This window comes from Neolamprologus multifasciatus, chromosome 6, assembly GCF_963576455.1.
Source record: "Neolamprologus multifasciatus chromosome 6, fNeoMul1.2, whole genome shotgun sequence".
NCBI classification, from domain to species: Eukaryota; Metazoa; Chordata; class Actinopteri; order Cichliformes; family Cichlidae; genus Neolamprologus; species Neolamprologus multifasciatus.
Window position 1 is genome coordinate 20,076,819 of NC_140444.1, and position 23,809 is coordinate 20,100,627.

The 23,809-nt window shown below is 41.5% G+C and overlaps 2 protein-coding genes across 5 annotated transcripts in view; one reads left to right on the forward strand and one right to left on the reverse strand.

The window, feature by feature from the left end:
- apbb2b (amyloid beta (A4) precursor protein-binding, family B, member 2b) overlaps positions 1-22,506 on the forward strand; it is a 55,869-nt gene extending 33,363 nt beyond the window's left edge. For 2 of the 4 annotated variants that reach the window (XM_085161542.1, XM_085161543.1), the window contains exons 6-18: positions 780-911; positions 1,430-1,498; positions 2,318-2,368; positions 3,354-3,439; positions 3,741-3,801; positions 6,944-7,090; positions 7,599-7,726; positions 11,285-11,399; positions 14,313-14,400; positions 15,782-15,865; positions 15,957-16,072; positions 16,913-17,092; positions 18,362-22,506. In XM_085161542.1, the coding sequence (XP_085017668.1) occupies positions 780-911; positions 1,430-1,498; positions 2,318-2,368; positions 3,354-3,439; positions 3,741-3,801; positions 6,944-7,090; positions 7,599-7,726; positions 11,285-11,399; positions 14,313-14,400; positions 15,782-15,865; positions 15,957-16,072; positions 16,913-17,092; positions 18,362-18,532 (1,428 nt within the window). In that variant the 3' untranslated portion in view covers positions 18,533-22,506. The remainder of the gene's footprint in view (positions 1-779; positions 912-1,429; positions 1,499-2,317; positions 2,369-3,353; positions 3,440-3,740; positions 3,802-6,943; positions 7,091-7,598; positions 7,727-11,284; positions 11,400-14,312; positions 14,401-15,781; positions 15,866-15,956; positions 16,073-16,912; positions 17,093-18,361) is intronic. The other 2 variants (XM_085161544.1, XM_085161545.1) reach the window with 2 other exon arrangements.
- The window catches only part of LOC146516890 (putative methyltransferase NSUN7), a 23,235-nt gene continuing 21,083 nt past the window's right edge, over positions 21,658-23,809 (reverse strand). The window contains exon 13 of the mRNA XM_085163111.1: positions 21,658-23,809. This exon is cut by the window's right edge and continues 251 nt beyond it. Coding sequence (XP_085019237.1) covers positions 23,155-23,809 — 655 coding nt within the window. The 3' untranslated portion in view covers positions 21,658-23,154.

Consider the following 23,809-nt stretch of genomic DNA (forward strand, 5'->3'; position numbering starts at 1 on the left):
CAAATTCCTCAGATTTCAATCTAATTTAGCATCTGTAGGATTTGCTTGAGAAATGAGTCCGATCCACACCTCACACAACTTACAGGACTTAAAGGATGTGTTGCTAACATCTTGGTGCCAGATACCACAGCACACCTTTCTTTTTGTAGTTGAGAATAGATTCTGACGAAGGCAATCAGCTGACAGCATACATGAAGAGATGAAGGGAAAGTAATACAGTCAAACAATTTGATTTAAAAACAAAGTAATAAAGTCAAACTTTAATGCAGTGAAGGTAGTGTATCTATTACTGGCTACAATGCAATTTAGTTGATGATGAAACTCCTCGACTCTTAATAACAGCTAAGCATTAATAAAACTGGAAATGTCACAGCGGTTAAAATGAAAATGTTTATTTTGAGCTTTGGATTAGCATAAATCAACAAAAGCGCACACAGCACAGAATAATTATGAGGAAAACTGTAATAACACCTGTGTTGGAAGTGAATTAAGCACTCTGTGCTGCTGTTCTGGGAATGATATGTACATGACTTGTACTTAATGCTGCTGTGAGTTTTTATGAACAGGTATTTTTACAATTTGTATTTATGCAACTGACATGAGGACCAGTCGGTGCTGCTGACAGTTATTCTGTCAACTGCAAATGACGAGCATTTCCCTAAACAAGATGTGAAAAAATGGATTTCTTGAATCCATTAATCATTGTTGACTCCAATAAATATGTATTAAACAGTGTGTCTTTATTTTTTTAATACCTCTGTGTTTCCATGTGCTTACAGTCATGCCAGGCCGAGATCTTCTTCAGGGGGTCGACTCGCTCGGGCAGCACCACCTCTGACAGCTCAGTGGAGCCTCTGTCCACTCACGAGCCCACACTCCCCACATGTGGATTTGTGAACAGCTGTTACTTTGTAAGCCACCGTCGTTTTTGTGTTACATTGTACTTCACAGGAGTCTGTGATGTTCATCACAGTTTGCAAGAGTTATTTTCACGCTTCCATGTGCCAGTTTTAAACGGCGCAGTGTATTTGTCTGGGTTTCAATATAGTTTTATTTAAATGTAGGCAGCTGGGTAAAGGGAGTGAGAGGGAGAGCACTGTTAACACTCCAGTCTGGTAGCAGAATACAAGAACACTGAGCCGATCAATCAGTCAATCATGTAGAATGATGGGTGGAAATGTAGAGAGGAAAGGAGATGGATAGAGAGCGGCCCCATGTAGATAAAATATCGATCCAGTGAGAATGGACTGATGTTGACAGATGGATGTGCCTCAATCTGATTCTGGCACATCCATCTGATGCGATCGACCTCCAGACTGCTCGAGTATCACCCAGCTGCACAAAAGCTAAAATGGCAGACGGACCAACATGGTGCAGTAGGATGTCACTAAACAGAGTCTCATCATTTCTCTCTCTGATGTCTCTTTAGCCCCGCTCCACATCTCTGCAGGGTGTGGATCAAGAGTGTCGCTCTCAGCGTCACGAAGATGAGGAAAAGGTAGGAGTCCCAATCTGCCCTCAGACTTGTAGCATCTTTTTTTCACTTTTTTCTTAGTTCTGTAGATAATTCCTTCTGCACCCGTACGTGTATATTACTGTATTTGCCTCCTTGTATCATATATAGAGCAGTCAATAAGTGTTTGGACTCTGACGCTGATTTAACCTTGTACTTCAGCATGCTTTCCCCCATAAAGACAACATTTGACAACCAGAGACTCACCCCTCAGTTTAGAAGAGAGCTCCTAGTAAGCTTTCAAGGGGCAAAGACTGGGAACAAGTGTAATGGTCATCGGACATCAGCTGCAGTCACTATAACATCTAGTATTATAGCTTTTAGTAGTGTGACTTTTATAATTATTTTCTAGTTATGTTGATGTCTTTTTCTACTTTTTGTCATCTCTTTGCACACTTTCAGTGTAATTACTGTATCTTTGTGCTGTAGTAAAGCTTGAAAACAACAGAAATGGTGTCACGGTCTAAACACTTGCTGACGGGTCCTGTATGTTTGTGTCGCTTACATTCTACTAATCAAGAATCGACAGATTCTCAGTAGCGAGGTGAATGTTCAATGGGAGCAAAACAAATCGGGGAAAACCCGGAAAGTCCCGTTGGACTCTTCTTGGCCCTTTTACTTTTATTTAGGAAACGTTTTGCTGCTTTGCTCCGTATTGCAACACCGTCTGAGTGTAGAGTAAGCTGGTTAGCTAACAACATTGTTCTGTCTTTATCCCCTTGCCCCCCTCTCCACCCAACCTTTGACTCCCAATCCTTGACCCGCCACTGTGTGTGTGTGTTTGTGTCTTAACGCCAAATATAGAAACAGGTGTGGAGTGAATTTGGCGGAAAAATTGATAGTGAAATGTGGAAGGCAAGTATAATGCACTCGGTGTCAGTGAGTCTTGTTCTTGGTCTAACCTCACCAGCTATTTGAGTGTGTGCATTTATACATCCTGTGCTAAAGTTCACTGCCTGGGCAAAAAGCATGCGTGGCTGATGCTTTAACATAAAAATATCTGCACAAACCGCAGCCTTTGATCATGCCTGATGTGTAAGAACATGTCTGTTTACTCGACTCCAGCGACACATTAGGTTGTTTCTTTCTTTACATACGCCAGTAATATATTTTCATCTTTCTGTTCTGGTGGCACAGATCTGACTGCGTATTCACACACACCAGTGTGTCTACATACCACATAAACCTTTTTCTTTCTGAATGCAGCATGCCCCATTACACATAACACACCAATGCCATTTATCCATCCGGCAGCAGCATTCGCTCCACACTTGGATGCATGCTGGCATTCACGCTGAAGGGTCAGAATTTACATCTATTTCGTGTCTTGTAGCGCCTCTACCACAGGAGCTTGTGCCCCATGAATTTTATGACGGGTACACATAGGTGTTTCAGTTTATAGCGGTAATATTTTTGGACATTGCCACATATCTCACTGGAGCCAAATGACCAGCAATCCTGTGAAAATAATCTATTTTTTAGGAGGACTGAGGAAGAAATACAACCACACGAGAAGATAGAGTAATGTTTTTTTTTTTTTTTTTAAATAGTAGGAATCCATAAGGAACATCCATATTAACATTAAAAGGATAATGGCAGCTCATCTTCTTGTTGTTAAATCTGGATGTCTTCATCAGAATCTTATCTGACTGCACTTACTCCTGTTGGATCATTCAGTTTTGTTTTTTTTAATTCAGGAGAGTGTTTCAGTGACAGAAGACACTATCAGTTTATATTCTCATACAGTATTCCAGGTTGCATGTGTAAAAGATGCTTTAGGGTGGAACACCTGCTGGATACGGAGGCTTATTTTGCTATGATTTTCACATATGTGCATCAGGACCTGCAGGCAGCCACAGTGAACCCGGACCCCAGTCTGAAAGAGTTTGAGGGTGCTACGCTTCGCTACGCGTCACTCAAGCTAAGGTAAAATACAGAAGACACACAAATCCATCCAGCTTCTGTGCATGAAACTCTGAAAGCCTCCAGAGCTGCAGTTATTAAACAGATTGTCCTGTATTTTAATCTCTTCTTTGTTTCTTGGAGATTGTATTTAATTAAAGTGTAACAGGTTCAGCCAAAGCAGCCAGTTAGATCCTCTCTTCAGGAAAATGGTCCATGTTCTGCTAGTGTATCGACTGCTTGTAGCTTCTGTAAATTCACACATCAGACAGAAACCTTGCTAACAAAGCAGCTAATAGTTCTCTTATGTTTAAACTATTTTCAGGAGCCGTCCAGCAGCAGAAGAAGAAGAATCCAGCAGTATTAACAGTGACCCCGAGGCAAAGGTAAAACCCTTTTTCTAAACTTTATATACATAAAGGTCAGCATTACGCACTGGCCTTCGAATGTCTTTATAATGTGTGGTCTTAGACACAGGACAGGCTGAATCAGGTGAGGTTGTTCTGTAGCTGTTGCCTCTATATTTAAAAAAAAAAATGGTATGAAGTAGGTTAAAAGATCATTTTAGAATTTAAGTGCTAAACACGCTACTTTTTATAAAAGTACTTCAATTTTTTTCAGTGTCTAAAGTTCGTCATTCCAGACTTTTACTCTGCTTGTCTAATCCTTTAAATGGTTAAAGTTACACTTGGCTTTCCAGCACTCATGATCTGCTGCTGTTGTTGAAAGAAAGGGAAGCTTGCCCCCCAGTGGTGGAAGAGGAAAATTCTCTCCTCTCTCTTTAAGCATCCAAACCAGAAATTCAAATGAGACATTAAAGCCTTTAAGAAGTCTCAGGCTCAGTAAAACTTACTACTGTGGAGGGTGGCATTCATTTGCAAAAGGTCACCTTGGGGTATAAATTAAATTTTAAATTGCAGTGTTACTCAGACCCACTGCTTTCTGTCATAAGCTGCAGCAGATTCCAGTGAGACTAAAATAAATGAACTCAATCCACAACAGCCACAAAATGTACGGACAACAAAGCACAAAAACTTGTACACATTCATTACATTTATGCATGTACCTATGCATGTTGGTATTTGCACACTATCATATATACTGTACAAGTTTTTTTTTTTTTCCATTTCCCACCCAGTTTTGTGAGGTAGTTATAAGACGTATGACAGTTTTTACATATCATCCCTTATTTTGATAGATTGAGAGAAGAAAATTTGATTATTTTGACCACAATTCTTCCAGCAGTATTAAGTAAGAATTAGGAGAGATTTAATTTTATGAGCACTTTTCTTGCAGGTGATTGGTTGTTTAATAATTTGCCATGAATTAAACACACTGATACATGCCCAAGATACACTGCCTTAAGTACATTTATGGAGTTATTTATCATTAAACTTTTGATATAGTCCCTTCTTAATGTCATGTGTAAAGTGATGTGTTGTAATGTAATATTGAACCTACAAATATCAATTATAAATTGGATATATCAAAAGATTTGCTAAATTAGATTTTACAGTAGTGAAATGAAAATGATACGATACTTTTACAAAGTGTTACATGTGCATAAATGCAACAAATGGGCCATTTTAGCCTTGCTAGGCATCTTGGTGACATCATGAAACCAGTCATAGATGAGAACCGTCAGCAGACTAAGATGTAGGAGGATTTCAATTTTGTTTTAGTTCCCAACTTTTTTCCTCATTGGGTCTTTTTTGTATCCACTGTTGCTTCTGATTCCCCTGATGGTGGTGATATTATTACTATTATTATTATTAATAGTAGTAGTAATATTATTATTAATTGTTAAGGTTCTGAAAAAGGTTCAAGGTGTGTTTGGCTCATCAGAGCTTAAACTCAGTGGGTTGGTTGGTGTCCCAGCCTTCAGTCCATAGGCAGCAGTGACACTGTGATGAAGACCAGACGCAAACACATGCCTGCAGCTCAGGCTTTTGATATGGCAACACGCTCGCACGCTCACATGTTACAGAGAAGCAAATCAGCCATTGCTCTTTTAAGATTGCAGTGATCATTTTTCTGCCTACAAAAGAAGAAGTTAATTACGTATTAGATCTCACTCTAAAGCCGTTTCAGCCTAGCATGAGTGGAAACATGACTGTGTTAGAACAAACTTGCCACGAGTCAGTTTAACTGTGACGGCCTCTGTCTCCCTCCCTGACCTATATAGAGTGCAGAGTGCTTTCTGAACGGACTGCAGAAATCAAATGAATACTTTATGAGAGCAGAGGGACTGGTCTCACTCCTCTCTTTGTCTTTAACTTTCTTCTGTTTTCTTCATCTGTTTACCTTTTCTGTTGTTTGTTTGGTTTCATCTTTAAGAGGTTACAAGTTTCCAATCTCAAGTGTGTCATTTTAAACAAAGTGACGCTACCATTAAAGGTAACAAGGGCATATGACCTTTGAACTTGCTGTCTGTGTACAAAAAAGTTACTTTACTTTTTTTCCAAAAAGCTGTGATGCTGCTTAAAATATAAAAACCCAGTGCAGTTATTTACAAACCATTTAAACTCTCTCTAAATATATCTGAAAATAGCTAAAATGCAAAATATCAAAGACTGAAAAAAACTATCATTTTTTTTGTATATTTTTATATATTTTATTCATGATTTCTGTTGTGTTGTGTCACCTTGTCATTAAGGGAACTGGCATCTCTTACTGCTGCAGTTGTAAAAGGGAAACAGACTGCAGGCAGCTCAGTTTAACACCCGGACTCTTTCATTATCGAGCCACGCAGTTGTTGCACAGCTCCAAGAAAAAGATTTGACCCTTTGGAATTACCAGGATTTCTGCATTGAATACTCATAAAATGCTGTCTGCTATTCATGATGGTCACAATTAAATTAATGCTCTTCACTTAATAGCTTTTACTCTCAGTTGTTCTTCAGAGTGCTTTTTCCCTCCTTTCACTGATTCAAAATCAACTGGTATGACAGAGTAGCAGCAGATTGCATCAACATGTGGACAGGCAGGAGACTGACCCTGAGACTAACCCTGCAATTAATGGATGGCTCACTCTTCCACACAAGCCACAACTGCTAAAGGCAAGCGCAGCGTATTTACTGACGGAATGATCCATACACGTGAACCATTCATTGTCCATTACAGCAAGCTTAGAGGAGCTTAGAAAATATATTAAAGTGATGCAAGATGTAGAGCAGTCCAGAAAAAGACAAACTGTGTCCTGTACAAATAGAGGTCATTCAGCACTAGTGTTGAGAGGAGGTAAGAAAAAAAAGTAACAGCAAACCAGCTGCTGGCAGCTCTACAACTTTGTAAACCTTATGCCCCATAGTGACAAAACGGCATTAATAAGGAATGGGATTGCTGGAAGGAGAATATACCCAACACGTGTGAGCGTCACGGTTCAGAGCTGCCAAAGGGATCCGTGATTCCTAAAAGAAATTTCAATTTTTTTAGTCCTTCAAATCTTGGATGCTCTTCCACTTCCTTGTTTTCTTTGTATTTGTTGTGTATGATGGTGTGATCATCTGTTGTGTGCATTTCTTTCAGTGTTTCGCCGTGCGCTCTCTGGGTTGGGTGGAGATGGCCGAGGAGGACTTGGCTCCTGGAAAGAGCAGCGTCGCTGTTAACAACTGCATCCGACAGCTGTCCTACTGCAAGAACGACATCCGGGACACCGTTGGCATCTGGGGAGAGGTGATGAAGACTCTCCTGTTTAAAATAAAGAGCATCATGTTTGCAGCTTTTAGAAGGAGAGGAGGGGAATGCTTAGGAAGATGAATCAGAAGAAAAGCGTAAAAGAAAGAAAGGAGCAGCACCAGTTAGCGTGGATAACTGCCTCCTGAAATATGGGGAAGTAGAGCAGTGCTATCAAGTCTCTGCGGTGCGCTTTTATTTAATGTGAAGTGGCAGAATGGACAGAGAGGACTCGATCCCTCTTTTAATAACCTTTCATCTCCCAGCACCCTCTTTCTAGGGTTTTATAATTTATTTGGAGACCTTCAAAGCTAGAGAGCTCACACGGACACACATGTACACACGGATAAATAAATATATGCAACAGTTGTACTGAAAGCTGCTGGCATTTAAAGGACTGTTGTTTTGTTTTGTTTTGTTTTTTTTGCTGTGACTCTCGCTGCAGGAAATAAGGATTGCATATTTTTATGATGAGCTCTGAAGGATTTGTGTGTGTTTGTGTGCCCAGGGGAAGGACATGTACCTCATGCTGGAGAATAATATGTTGAACCTAGTCGACCCCATGGACCGCAGCGTGCTTCATTCTCAGCCAATCGCGAGTATCCGAGTTTGGGGCGTTGGCCGGGACAATGGCAGGTTAGTGGGTTTTTTGTTTGTTTTTATTTTTCCCTTAAATTTGACTTTCTTTTTCTTGTCTTCATGAATAATTTACAGTGTGTAAAAGCACGTCTCACACTGTGCTCAAAATCAGTTCCCTGGAATGTAAATGTTTCGAGAGATTTCTGTATATTTAGTGGTGATCTGGGTCCTGACTCATTGATGTTAGCATCCTTTTGTTGTTTAGCGTTTCAATGCTTCGGCTCATAAGTCGATGGCGAATTTCAAACACTCGCTCAGTGAAAGGTCATGGGAACAAATGAGGGCAAGCAAACAGGTGGCGGAGTTAACGTGGAGAAGAGGGGAGTTGGTGATTGATGAAGGGGAGCTAATGTCAGATTAATTCATCACTACAAAGTCGAGGATGATACAGAGAGTGGCCTTTATTCTCTTTCACCACAAATCCCCACCTGACTATCTGTCCCTTGCTTTCACCGCAGCTTGGCTGGGCTTCACTGATATCATGCTGTCACTGTACCTGACAGCTTCTTGGTTTGAGCTTCCTGAACTAAGAATGAGATAAATATTAAAAGAAAAGGAGCCTTTTTCTGGGCATATGAAGGTTAAAATTAAACCATGGGCAACCAGCAGAGGACGCTGTGCACTGCTGCAGCATGCACACTGCAGAATGTAGGTTATGAGGCACAGCCGGGTGACTGGGGACTGAAACATTTGGTGCTTACTGTATAATTCGAGCTGGCACACACACGTGCGCACGTGCGATGACGAGTGTACTCAGGAGACGGGATGAGGCTAAAAGCTTTTTGGAATATGCAGAACCTCACAATCCTGTTCCCTTGGGGGTCCGTCTCTCTTCTTTCATTCACAAACACGCAGTCGTAATCGCGCAGGTGTCGATGTTATTCCGTATAATAAAGCTGAAAATCCCTCCACCACATGGACCACAAGCAATTTTTTCCCCCTGTCCAAATACTTTATTGGGATCTGTCACATCTACATATGGCTGGATAGTCTGAACAGTGGGCTGCAGCAAAGGGAGGAGGAGAAGAGGAGGTGGTCAGAGGGAGGGGGATCTGGCAGGAGAGAGGGAGAAGGGAATGAGGCTGCCAGAGGGGGAGGCATGGTTAGTGCTCACAGGGTGTGGAGCAGACAGGTTGAGGAGAGCGCGTGTGCAGTGCAGTTCGGTATCACCAGAAATTGATGGTGTGAGTCTGTAAATACGCCTCCCGGTCACAGGATTACCTGTCAGGATAGGACGACAGACCCTGTAAGTACATTTAAACACCTCATCGTCACTTTTGGAAGCATCACTCCTGCTCTTATGTTTAAAGTAAAAAGAAAAGGAGGAGAAACCACAGATGAGAGGCCTTTTGGAGGGAGGTTTTTTTTTTTCTTTTTTGTGAGATGTGTGTAATTGGAGGTGCTTATCACTACAGTTTTTTGTTTTTTTTTAAGGAAAAATACTTGTTTACTCTCACGCTCTTTCAAAAGAGCCCTTCTGACATGTAATGGAGGTGATTATAGGTGAGGCTCGTCTCTTTAGGGTCTGTTTAGGTGCAGAAGTTTAATTAAGAAGCTTTTATTTCGTGTTAAAATTGATTTTTTTAAAAACAGTGAGAAGCTCCAAACAGTGTAATTCGTGTTTGTCTAAATGCAAGATAAGAATTTTTTCAGTGTGTCAGCAAAAATTAACTACATGCTGGTGTAAGTTTGTGCAAGTTGTTTTTTTTTTAAGCCCAGTTTTTCTTTTGTTTGTACCAGTCACGGTCTGTGAGCATGTGGATTGTATTGAAACCTGCACAGAGCTGGGATTTTCCCCTCTCTCTGCCTCTCTCTGTGTCACACACCCCTGTGAAGTGGTTGTGTCAGCACTGGAACCGTAGCCCCCAGAGCCCTCTCTTCATGTGCTGCGAAACTCATTATCACCACCGATTACACATCCTCACAGCAACCTTGACATTTTCAGGGGCGTTGGCATGATGATAAGATTATATTAGAAATGAGATATCATTCCCACTCTCTCTCCCGCCCCCTCTCTCTCCAAGCCTCCTTTTTTTCCCCCCTCCTTTGACTTTTATGTTCTTCTCATCTCGGGGTCTTTTATTCTGCTCTCGTCTATAGGCTTTTATCTTTATCTTGTACATTGTTACAGTTCACTTCCAATTTTCTCTCCTTCCTTTTTCGAGTCACCCACTCTCTTGCTCTAGATTTTTTTAATTTTTTAGTTTCTTTTTTATGTGGCTTAAAAAAAAGCTTCTTTCGTTATGTCTTTTAAGGATATGCAAGCCTTCAGCAGGCTAACTGTACCCAACCTAACTTCTCCGTCACCCCGATTCCCTCTCTTCATCCATTTTCTCTCTTTTCCTTTATATTCCATATATATTTTTAGTTCAGAGTACTTCTGCATTTAAGATCACCTGCAGTGCTGCTGAGATCTGTGTGCATATATACATGCATTTTACCGTACCGCCACTAAAACTCTGTTGGAGAGAAGGAGACGGCAGGAGAAGTGAATATGTCACTCAAGGTTAATTTTCTATGTGAAAGTGCATCTCTTTGCAACCTTTTGTCACCCGGCAATAACGCTCACTGGTGTGATGGATTTTTTTTCTCTCCCCCTTTTTTTCCCTCCCACTAACCTGTCTTCCTTTCCTTCTTTGCTTCCTTGGATACAGAGAGAGGTAAACGCATTCCTTCCTTCCTTTTCAGTCTGCAGCGCTCCTCCTGTAGAGTACCTCTACATCATTTTATTGTTTAATTTCCTCTCTCCGTCTCATTTTGTCTCATCTTGAAAGTGGCTCTTGATGTACTCTGTACCACTGCGTGCATGCATTCAGACATGGAGGAAATGAAGGTCACATCCCCTGTCCTTGTCTGTCTACAAGTATTTATTTTTTTTTACTTTGTTACACACACACACACACACACACACACACACACACACACACACACACACACACACACACACACACACGTAAATAGGAATGTCTCGTGGAGAACGTCCCTGAGAATCTGCGTCCAGGAATCCTGTTAACCCTCAAGCCTTGTTTGACTATTACATCTCATATTGAAACACAGCCTGAAGGGAGTTATTTACATTGGCTTATGTCTTTGTGTGTGTCTGTGTGTTTGTGATGCGCTGGTTTAATTTGCTGCAGTTACATTTCTTTTTAAAGTATCCCTCTCTCCATCCCATCTCTTTCCCTCCTCCTTTTTATTCTTCGTTCCTTTTGTTCAGCTGAGTTAAATTGTTTTCGGCTCCAGTGGGCCCAGGGGAAAGTTCTTTCCTGCTGTTACTCTATTCAACTCCCTCTTGCATCACGCTGCTCTATTGATCTTTGGGGTCCATTGTCGTCTCTGCGTGTGTGTGCATGTGTCCGTCCTATATTCATCCCGCTACAAAAGGTCACTTCATCTCTCATCTGTCTCCAAGACCTGTCAGTCTCAAAAGTAGACACACACACATTTTTGTTTTAAAATTTCTCCAAGTAGCACCAAACTCGTCCAGCAAACCTCATCTCCATTTGTGAATTTGTTTTGTTTTTTTGTAAAGCAACTCTGTTTTCCTCTTCTCAGGGACTTTGCATATGTGGCGAGGGATAAAAACACCAGGATCCTGAAATGTCATGTGTTCCGCTGTGACACACCAGCCAAAGCCATCGCCACCAGCCTGCACGAGATCTGCTCCCGGGTGAGTTGTTCAGGCCGGAGGAGGTTCCACACACAGGAGGCTAACTTTGGGATTTTGGCAGACGGATGTGATGAAGCTAGCCAACTAGTTGGAGAAATGTTTTCCCTCCCACTCAACATAAAGGCTCACGGAGAAGAAAATGTAGTGTTGATGGATTTTAATTTCTTTATTATGTTTTTAAAAGCACAAAATTATTCAGCACGCAAGCTCATCTTAAAACCCATAAAGCAAAAATGCAAAAACATTCATCTGTAGTCATGGTGCTGAAGAAATGCTGCAGTGCTTTATCTTATTTAACATCCATCACACAGTCAAAGCACACTCCCAAACACAGTTACCAGCAAGCTTTCTCTGCTCTGTTTGATGAATACAGGTGAATTCAAACAGGGCTGAAAGGACAGTATTCAGACTGCGTGTTTGTCTGCTTTGAACGTTTAGTTAATGGACTGTCCTCATTAAAAGGCGAACTTTATATTCAGCATCTGAAAAGACCTTTGAATGATTTCTTCATTTATATGCAGTCGAGATGAAAATATTTTATTTTTCAGAAGGTTTAACTAATTCTCGCCTCTGAAGTGTTTTAGCTGAAAATGTACAGGAGCCATTCCTCCCCCTCCATATTCGTCACACCCGATCTAACAACATTCTATTTTCCCCCTAGTCAGTCTGTTTTATAGAAAACTGATAAGAAAAGAAGCATTGGTTGCTAATAAAGATTTATTTTGATTAAAGTCTTTAATCCAGGGTTTGTATGGGTGCTTGAAATCCTTGAAAACGCTTGAATTGTAATATTGTCCTTTCAAGGTTTGAAAAGTGCTTGAATGTCAGATGTGGTGCTTGAAACTGTAGTAACTCTAAGTTACTGTGACTCAACCATAGAAAAATTGGATCTTTAATTTTCCTCACCTAATTTATTTAAAAGTATTTTATAGCATATAACACCTTTAAAAAATGGTTCGGTTCACATTTAAGTCCAGAAAATCATAAATCAAAAGATGGATCTTACCTGTCCACAGATTCATGGTGATGTAACTGCTCTTTTAACTGTTTGGTGTGCTTTGTTTAGTGGTTGTAGAAATGGTTTACATGAGCTTTTAGCTAAGATTCAGAGGTTCCTGTGGACAATACTGATGTCAGCACTTATATTTCTGACCTCTTCTTATAAACGATTAAACGCTTTTGCTACATAAGTTTAAAAAAAGTTAAACAAGCAAGTCAATAAAGAAAAAGTTAAACAAGTAAATAAAGAAACAAGCTAAAACGAGGTAAGAACGAAAAGTTAACAAGTAAATCAGGAAAAAAGGTGGAGGAGAGAAAACCCCAACAATCCCCTCTGAGCAAGCACTAGGCAACAGTAGGGAGGAAAAACTGCCTTTAAATAGGCAGAAACTTCCTGCAGCACCAGGCTCAGGAGGGGGCAGTCAACTGCCGGGACTGGTTGGGGGGTGAACAGAGGTGGAGCAAGACGAGGCTGCATCACGTGAGGAAGCAGTAGCGTCCCTCCTCCGGAACAAGCGGAAGCATTTTTTCTTCTTTTTCATGCACTTTTCCACGAGCGCTTTTTTCTCCAGGATGAGGGTTCTTAATTCATCGATTGTTTCTGTGTTTTTCTTCTCAAGTTTGTTGCATCTTTGTTCCACCTCTTCTAATGTTGCTTGTTTTTCTTCAAGCTTGTCTTTGAGTTGTTTGGGTGTTATTAGCTTGTCCTTGTGCATGTCTGCATTTCTCTGTTGTACTTCTTTGTGCTTGTCTTCTAACTGCGTATTTCTACTCTGGATTTCTTGGAGCGTGCGCTGCAGGTCTTCATGTATTTTGTCTTGATGTTGCTTTTGTGCCTGCATTTCAGTGTTTTTACGCTTAAAGTTTTTGAATTCCAACAACATTCCCTTAATGAGCTCTGAGTTGTTTCTCGCCATTTGATCGATCCTTTTCTGCATCTGTGAGCATCGTTTTTTCAGTTTTTCTTTTTCTCCTTCCAGTTCACTTGTTTTGTCTTTCCGTTCAAAAAGGGTGAGCTTCTTGCTCGAAAATGAAATGACCAAAATAAATGTAGTATTTCTCTGCAATTACAATCGTTGTGTATTATTGTGGCGTTTGGTGCAGTTTTCTTGTTTTGTGAGGTTGTTGTTTTTTTCAAGTGTTGTTGTTTTTCCTAACAATTTGATGTCTTTTTTGAGTTTGTGCACTATATGCATATAAGGCAACCATTTTCTTATTCAGTATTTTTGTGTGGTGCATTTTTCTCTGTTTTTACAAAAGGGGAACAAAGGACGTTTAAGTCAACCTGAGATTATTTGTTTTAATTTTTACATGGTCTTACTGAGGTGATGCAAAGTGAAACATACATTCTTTTTTTTCTTTTTTCTTTTTGGTAATGTGCTGGAAAAGCTTGAAAATGGACTTTGAAAGTGCTTAAAAATTACCTGAAAAATGCGTGAGAACCCTGTTCATCCAAAAAAACCCAACAACATACGTTTGATGTTTTTAAGTGGGGTTTGTGAAAGCAATGGGTGAAACAGTTTATTTGCTTCGTGAGCATCATGTGTGTGTTGCTCGGGAGAAAAAGCTATCACTCTGTGTTGGAGAGAGGAGTGTGACTTGCTTAATTTGTGTGTGTGTTTGTGTCTGTGTGAGTGCACTTCTGTGCTCTTCAGGTGAAATGAGAAGACAGCATGACAGTATCAAGGGTGAAGCATTTCCAGGTTTTCGTGTTTATGCTTTCATCTCCCTCTCTCACCCATCCTCCTGCACTCTCACACGTTCTGTTGTTTTTCGGCTTTGTCTCTTCGCTCTCCTCCCCTGTGTCTCTGTCACGGCATATCACTTTGGCTTTTTTTCTTTTACATGCCATTTCCTCATACTTCTGTATCTTCTTTTTGCTTCCCTCTCTAACCCTCCCTGCCTCTCCTCCAGATAATGACAGAGAGAAAGAATGCCAAAGCGATGGCAGGAGGCTCCCTCCATGACAGGATGCAGGCAGGACTCGATCTCCCTTTACAAGGTAGGCTTCATACATTACACAAAGCAACTCATTGTCTGTCTGTGTGTGTGTAAGAGAGAGTAAATGTGACAACTGTCTTGCGTCAATAGACGCATGGGGAGTTATCATTTCTGTGGCACTGAGGATGCGTCCAAACTGGCCATTTGGGAGACTGAATGTGTCAGAAAATAGCTGTTTTTTTTATTGTAATGTAATTTTTAGTTAATGTGAATTTATAACAAGATGATTTAGGAGAGATTTATTATTGCAGCCTTGAATTTTGACAGGGGTTTAATGCGTTTTCTTTTTCATAAAACATATCCATTTGCCGCCTCCTTCTCCATCATTCGACCAGTGCTGCTACTGCGCCTCGTGCTTCACGCCTACCAACTTTCAATCAGTGCACTAGAGAGAAACCTGCACCAAGTGTGATAGTAACGATCAAAAACGCCACAGGTTGCTTAGCAGTTCTTTCCACTTGACAGATTTAGAGGTTTGTGGTCCAGTGCAGTTCATCATCTCACCTTTAGATTTCCAAAAAAGGAGAAAGTTTAAAAAAAAGTTTTTAAATGTCCGACAGATGGTAAAAATAGCCTCTGTTTTTCAGTCAGTTTAATGAGAGATGTGACAACGAGCATCCGCTTCCTGTCATAACTCTGTTATCTCCTGTCACCTGTCAGTCTTTCTAAGAGAGACGGCGTTAGCTGTGCTGAACTAATTAGTGTGTACACACACTCACACACACACACACTCACTCACTCACTCACTCACTCACTCACTCACTCACTCTCTGATTGGTCTGCTCATGTCAGCTTCTCAAATCTAACCTCTGTCGTTACTGACAATAACTTTTACAATGTAAGAAAACGTGTTTCTAGTCTACTGTGACATATTTCAACAGACGTCTTGTTTAAAATATTTAACACTACATTTGGAGATTATTTATTTATAATGGCAGCAAGGCCTCAAAGATACCAGTTCAAATATTAAAGCGCGAGCACTCTGGAATAATACAGGGTTTATCAAAGAGAATCATCTGATTTCAAAAAGCTTTAATTCCACAGTCGTTCACCGGTAACGATCGAAACACGTACTGTGAGAAAGAGGCGATTCGAGAGTTTCACATTGTTGCTGGTATGTAGCATAACAACAGCGGTGGCTGCAGTGACTACAGACATGCTCGCATGAGGCAAGTCCAACCATCAGATGGACATGTGCCGTACATCTGGATGAAGATTCATATGTAAAATGTATAATTTAGGCAATGTATATTTAAAATTTTAAAAATAGCCTTTTAAAATAAGATGATTTTTTTTAATACACCCTCTATTGTAATAACTTAGTACTTTATGTTATGTGTTCTTATCAGCACCTATTCAAATGTGTGTTGAATTCTCCTCAGCAGAGTTCCCCACACCAAAGACGGAGCTGGTTCAGAAGTTTCAGGTGCTCTATCTTGGGATGATGCCTGTGGCCAGACCGATAGGTTGGTGTGACACATACACACAGAGTGATGAAATGTTGATTCTGAATGTTTATTTCATTCAAATGTTTTGTTTTATCACCTTCTACATCAGGCATGGATATACTGAATGGAGCTATAGACAGTCTGATTGGTTCTTCCAGCAGAGACGACTGGACTCCAGTGGCCCTCAATGTAGCCGACGCTACGGTCACCATCAGCAAAGACAAGGTCAGACAGGTCTGATGTTGTTGAGCTCTTATGATGCAGTCACACCAAACACCAAGCAAAGTTTTGCCTCGTTTTACTCGCGTGAAGTCAGTTGGAAACTCATGAATATTCCCCCCTAATGTTTGATTTATAGTATCGTGTTTGCGTGCATATTTGATTATGTAGAGCATATGCAAACGGGGTGTGCAACCTACACATACACCATCCTCCACAAACCAACACAGATCAAAATGAGTGACAGTGTGTGTATGTGGACTGCTGATTGGTTGCTGGTCGGAACAGGAAAAGGCGTCTTTTGCATTCATGACTTACGTGAGAAACAGAAAAAACTCCGTAATGGTGGACACTTTTCACACTTGACTTCACTTTGCTTTTCTCCAGGATTGACTGAAGAACCAACAGCAGCATGAAGCTAAGCTGCCACCAAAGTCGAAATATTTTAACTCATGCAAACCTGGATTTGCCTCTGTCAGTGTTGGCCAAGGCTGATATACCGCGCCTCGTTGCATAAGCAGCAGTTTGTAATCACACTGTGTGAAACTTTGCTTTACAATTGGTTTCATTATTATTATTATTCGAAATGCATTTCTCTGTAGTAATTGTTTCTAAAACGCATTAACCGAGCAAAACTGCTTTCTCTTTCACCTTTAGTCTAAAAAGAATTAGAAAGGTCTTTTAATATCTTCCTAAATCCTATAAAAGAGCCCCGACTGGTCTCCTGACCTCACGGTGTTCAGCTTGAACAGCCCAGCTGCTGTTTGTAGCTGTTTAAATAAAATACTGATGAGAGTGATCTCTTTAATACCTAATGCCTAAAGATTTCTGACTTTCTGTCCGCAGGATGAAGAGGATGTGCTGGTAGAGTGTCGTGTTCGCTTCCTGTCTTTCATGGGCGTTGGGCATGACGTGCACACGTTTGCCTTCATCATGGACGCTGGCGGCCATCGTTTCGACTGTCACGTTTTCTGGTGTGAGCCCAATGCTGGGAGCGTGTCTGAGGCCGTACAGGCAGCTTGTATGGTGAGTCACACGAGCTGAAATTCAGCTCTGTGGTCCGTACATGGATTAAGAGGTAGATGTAAAAGAACTTTTAAATGGGTAAAAGAAGAGAAACTTTGAGCTGTTTGCATTTTTTTCTGTAGCTTAATTAAATCTCTGAACTCTTGATTGCACTTAAATAACTTAACAAGCTCTTTGTTACCAGCTGATGTTAATGCTGCTGATGCAGAGGCTTTACAGGCGGGAAGGTCTTTAGAGCCTCCCTCTCTCTGAAGGTGGATGTCCTTGGCGGTAGTTTAGTTGGGGTTTGATTGTTCAGTCTTGACAGATGCTCTAACCAGTACGATTTGCTCAAGTTGCAGTGGGACCCCATGTCAAAGCGTTGCTGGTTTGAAACATGCATTTAGATCAGGATAAAGCCGTTAAATTGCAGTGGATGCCCTTGCAGGTTATCCACTATAGATTTTCTGCTTAAATGGTAAATGCTTTAGATTGCACACAGCGGTGTTTCCTGCTCTGCTGAAAACTTCTCAAACAGGATGTACTGTATATGGATTTGAAGTAATAACAATTGTGTTAAAGCCGTAATACCTTTACAGTGTTTCCATTTCATCATTATAATGTGATCACAAACCCAGAGTCCCATCTGCGCTGTTTATGCTGCGATGCATCCCATTAGTGGAGGTTACTCGCCGTCCTCTGCTGTGGTCGACTGCTGACTGCGCTATTGATCACACATCAGAACTTTGGATATATGGAGAAACAACACACACACACACACACACACACACACACACACACAGATTGATGGTGACAAGAATCATTAGTCATTACTATTGATCACAGCTAGCAGAGGTGCAGTCTGACTGGTGCAGTCAACCCTCCAAATGCACACACACACACATCGGGTATTCATATCTTGTGGGGACATCTAATTGACATAATGCTTTTTTTTTTTTTTTTTTTTTTTTTTTTTTTTTTTCTTTTTTTTTTTAATGATTACCCAACCCTTACCCTATACCTAACCATAAACCAATTATAAGCCTGACACTAAAACCACATTTTAAGTCTCAAAAATGCCTTCAAACTTGTGGGGACTGGGATTTTGTTCCCCTAAAGGGCTGTTGGTCCCCACAAGGATACACACACACACACACACACACACACACACACACACACACACACACACACACACACACACACACACTTGCCCCTTCCACAGTCGTATCCTCAGCAGTTGTAACTCTCCATAATTTACGCTCTCTCTCGCTCTCTCTCTCTCTCTTACAGCTGCGGTATCAGAAGTGTTTGGTGGCTCGACCGCCCTCCCAGAAGGCCTGCGGTTCGTTGCCTCCCGGCGACTCGGTGTCCCGCCGGGTGTCGACCAGTGTGAAGCGAGGCGTCCTGTCTCTCATCGACACCCTCAAACAGAAGAGACCTGTCACAGAGTTGCCACAGTAACCGTGGTGAAACACTACCGGCTTTCGACCACGGCCCCAAGTCACCATAGTAACTCGACGCATCGCTGCCAAAACCCGTCACCACCACAGACCCCAGTAGCCATGGAAACGCAGTAAAACCCTTGGGTTTTTTTGGGGGTGGGGGGTTTAACCTTTCACAACTCCTTCACTGGTTTGGAAGCAAATTGGAATTTCACCTCAAGAGTTAATTGCCTCTTGAGCCGCAATTCAAGTCTGTTTCTTCCAAATAAGTGAGAATTAAAAAGGCACCAACCCCACATCTGAAGAGGACCACCTGAGTGCCGGCCATGCAGGCGATGGTGTACATAGAAGTAGGTCTCATTCCCCTCAGCTCACAGCAGCAGAGGAGAAGAGGGCAGGAACTGAAGAAGTAGGAAGTGATCCTCTGTGCTGCTGCTGCCGCCAAACCGCTGATCTCTCCATGCTCTTTGTGCATTTGTGTCTGTGCTGACAGCATGACCTTTCACACCTGGCCACACTCCCCCTCCAACCTCATCCACCTGGTTGTCCTCCCCCCGAGCTCTCTTGCTCATCATCTTCAGTAGACTGTAACTGTAAGGAGATGAAAAGTTTCATATCAGTGGATGATCATTGGAAGATAAAGAGATTTGTTTCAGTCTACACCCTCCAACCACTTGACCCTGCATGAACTTTTTATCTAAATGTGAATCATTCTATACAATATCAATACACTGCTGCTGCTTTCAGAGACTCGAGGGTGAGAAATCAGAAGTCGCACAGTTCGTTTATCCTGTCTTATTCGTTCTTTCTCATCAGCTGTGCGAGAGTCAGCCCCGCGTCTGAACGAGTGGTGACCTTTCACCCGAAACATACTTCGCGCATTTCCTCGTTTACGTTGTTATTCTTTTCTCATCCCTCTAGGAAATGACAGAAGATAGCCATAACGGAGGACGAGATGGGGGCGGGTGGCGCTGACCCTCTCTCTCTCTAGTACAGTGCTGCTCCAAACACAGGAGACCTTCAGCATGCTGCTGCTCTTTAATACACATGTTGGAGAAAGTTTGACGGATTATTCCTTTAAATCCCACCTCAGTATCGGTCATACTTCATTTAAACTAATAAAGATCATGGGTGGCATTAAAAAAACAAAAACAAGCCTGGAGGAACACTTGAGGAATGCGTTTTTATACCTGGGTGTGGTTGTGATGATTTTTAGTCCACAGCTGATGTGAACTGTGATTTGAGAAAGAGAGAGGACAATTTTCTCTTGAGCTGTGGATGTTTTCTAGAGGAAAGCCAGCAGAGAGACGTGTTGACCCAGACTGACGGACTTTAATGGACTCTATATCGGTCTGTCTCCAGGATTGTGTTCAGCTGAACGCGCTTTGTGTTTCCTTACTCACTGTACGTCTGATTTCATCAGTGTAATGAAACCGCTCGCTCTGTGTCTGTGTTGTGCAGAGTTCCAGTTTCACCTGCTAGCTCCTTATTATCACATATCTGACAAGCTTGGATGTATGGTAATAACTAATGAAGTCCTTTATGTCACCTAAAAATCACATAAGATCCTCACAACAACGCATCTCCCTCCTGGGTGTTGGGCAGCAGATTAATACTCCGTTAGGTGACCCTTTGCTAAACCCCCTGATTACAGCCTGTCAAGCTTTGGGTTTACTCTCGGCTTGGGTTTCCTTTCCAGACGATGCTGCTACATCAGAGCTCTGTCCTCTCTTTATAGGCTCCTTATAAAGAAATGGAAACACAAAAGCATAAATGTAATCTGTGTTTGTATTTCAACCTGCTGCAGTATGGTGGTACATTTTTCACTGTGTGTACCTGATTGGTTATCCTGGGACTAAGAAGGTCACTGCAGAATGGATCATGGCTCACTTTCTGCTGAGGACACCAACTTTTATGCCAGAAGGAGTAGCCTGGCCACTGACATTTAGCATGATATTGCTAGCAGCTGGTTCAAAATGACTGCCTAATGTTAAAACAACAGCTGGATTAAAAAATATGGTCCAACTCTTCATAAAACATATAAAGTCTGTTCAAGACGTTCACCATTGTTAGGGTCCAAAATTGAACATTTGCTGGTTAGCAGGAGATGCTAGTCTGCGCATAATACGCTTTCAAGAGTTACTGCAGATATGTGACGCAGCATTTAAAAATCTAAAGTCCAAAATTCATTCTTATTTTTGCTTTAACTAAAATTTCAAAACTTCCAGATTAATACTGCACAATTCCATGATTTCTTTTTTTAAGATGAAGATTTTGAAGATGTCGAGCTGCAGCCGTCCCTTGAATTGTTTGTGGTTCAGTAACTATGCACAAGTTCCCAGGACGAGATGCCTTCATGTCTGGAATGACATCCTATAGTTGGAAAAGATAAAAACAAACAAATCTTCCAAATCAAACACATGAAGCTACCTGCTGTGAATAAGGGAGCAGTAACAATTATAGCACATTCGTAAAAAAGTTTACCTTATAGAGACCCAATGCAGAAGTCACCAAACTTCTCTGGTTGACCATCCAGGTCAGTCCTCCGGGTGGGTGCAGCTGTGCCGAGTGGAGGGTTTCCCCTCGTAGCTGTGAGGCCTGGACACCTAAGTTTGTGAGAGCGATAACTCGAGAACGAGGTGACGTAGGATTTGATACCATAGCTGCATCTACTAAAAGTCTTGGACAAGTTTGAATATCAGTCACTTTGACGTCAAGGTCAGAGATCAAGTTTTCAGAAAATCTTGTAAATGCGATAACTTGAGAACGAGGCGACATAGGAGCTTCTACTAGGAGGCTGAGTTGAAGTCACCGGTATTTTCCTTGACTTGTGAGATTCCCGGTCTTCGTCTTTGCCTGTTTTTGTTTTGTTGTTTTTGTTTGTGCTGCGTCACATTTCGTTGATAAATAAGTGGCCTAAAAAAACAAAGAAATGCTTGACAGGGGCTGAGGCAGTACCTTGAGGGGGGGGGGGGGCTTAGCTAATGGTCAGCATGTTGTCTTGCACTTCGTCTGTTGGCTCCACGGGGGAACCTAAAGAAACTATTTTAGTAACGGAGATGATTTCTTCTTTTGTCACAAGGATGCTGAAATGTAAACAAGATGACAAAAACTTTGTGTACATAATACCGATTTCATGTAACATTTGGCATTAATCATCGTTATAAGCTATGTTTTTCTTTTTTTTTTAATGTGTTTTTTTGCCTGTTATTTTTCTCTAATGAAATGCCTTTTTTTTTCCTTTTTCTGTTTTTTGAAAATTCACCAAATGGCCAAAGTGTAAAATACTGATAATACATTGTAGATAAAGAAAAATACGAGAGCAGATAATGAACACGGAGGCGATCGGAAGCGCTCACAGTTGGCAGTTAAGTTGATGCTGAATTTAACTTAGCAATTATCTATGCATTCTTTTGATCTGGAGAAACGGAAAGTCATGAAAAGCCTTGCATGCTCTGGGATGGTTGAGAGAGAGAGAGAGAGAGACTGTATGTATTGAACAGAAATATTTTTTATTTTATTTATTCTATTTTATAAAAGGTATATATTGATTTTTATTAGTTGGGGCAAGTAAAGTCTCATGACTGTCATCGTCTCAGTCCCCGGTTAAGTCACAACGCTACAACAAGCTCCGCTTTGCAGAACACAGCAGGTTATGGATTATATCTTCACCTTGTACAGTGTACCGAGAGCTGGGAGTCCACTGCTCCGTCTGAACCGCTGACCGGAGGGTGAGGAGGAAGATTGTAGCAGCAGTGGACTCCTTGCATCTCTTGTCAGTCTTGCACATAAACAACGCGCCCACACACACACACACACACACACACACACACACACACACACACACACACACACACACACACACACACACACACACACACACACACTATCCATTTCCCACTGATGGATGTGTCTGCTTCCGTTTGCTGCTCACTGATTTGTACACTTTATCAATGTAACCAATTGTGAGAATAAACAGCATTATAAAACCTGTGCGTGTGTGTGTTCGCAGCTATTTTTGTGATCAATCTCTTGCTTAATCAGAGTCCAGCTGTCTGCAGCTCGTGAGTCATTAAGAGTTATTTATTCCCATGAATCTTTTTGTTTTTGTATCACTAAAGATTAAAGAGATGTGCATCATTTTACTGGAGGAAAAAGCAAAAATGAAAATGTTGTAGATATGTAACAGTTCTAAACTGTGAATGTAAAACAACTGTGAGATCCCACAAAGGAAAATATGGGCCTGAAATGAGCACATGTCACCTTTAAGCCAGGCCTCCATGACAGCTATACCAAGCACTTAATTTTGACATGATAAACCATCTAAATCATGTTAAGTTCTGCATTTTTCAGTTGTGTGGCCACCTTGACTGATAGATGGATACCAATCAGGTCGGTAGTTACACTTTGTGTCTTAACATTGGTGCCTTTTAGAGCATTTTAATGTATTTACCTGACAAATACTGCAACCTGCTCTTCACTGAACTTCACTGTGGCCCAAGTAGTAATTTTTTTTGTGTATTAGTCAACATAAATTACTAGAAGATCTAGTTTATGAGTGAGCCACATATGTTTAAAAAACAAATCTAAGCAGCAGAAATGGCTACAAAATAATTTAAATAAATATTGTAATATTGTTTTTTATACATCAGGCAGAGAGATTGAGGATGAAGATGTAGACATGTTGCCTTGCTGGGAGTTGAGGGTCCCAGACAGAGGCCTGTAGCCAGAACTGCCACTCCTGCTGCGCAGAGAGGTGGAGGAGGTGGAGGAGATTGGTGGCAGCCCCACATTGTCAGCTCTGACCGCCGCTTTTGCTGGTTTAGCAGCGTCGTTCAACGTTTCCTGTGCTCTTTCAGGCTGTGTGTTTAGTCCCGTGGAGGCTGTGCGGGGAGCAGGAATGGCAGGAAGAGCGGTTGAAGGATGCTTTCCAGCGGGGGAAGGCGTGCTGAGTAATGTCTGCTGTGATTTAAACGCTGGATTGATGCTCATCCTCTGTGCCAGAGCTGTGATTGGAGACAAGTGGTTGGAGGGTTTTGCAGAGGACATTAAAGCTAGTGTAAGGCGAGGTATTCGTCTCGGTTTGCTTTTCGTCCGACGCCTCTTGTGATGTGATTGGTTGCCTTTTTTCTTTGTCTGTTTCTTCTTGTGGCCTTTAGGTTCATGCGTGGAGACAGTAGTGTTCTTGCTTTGCTTTGGATGGCCTTTTTGCTTACGTCCTTTATGCCCCCTCCTCTTCTTTTCCCCCTCTTTCTCTGTCTCGCCCACTTTTTCCTCCTCCTCATCTTCACCACCA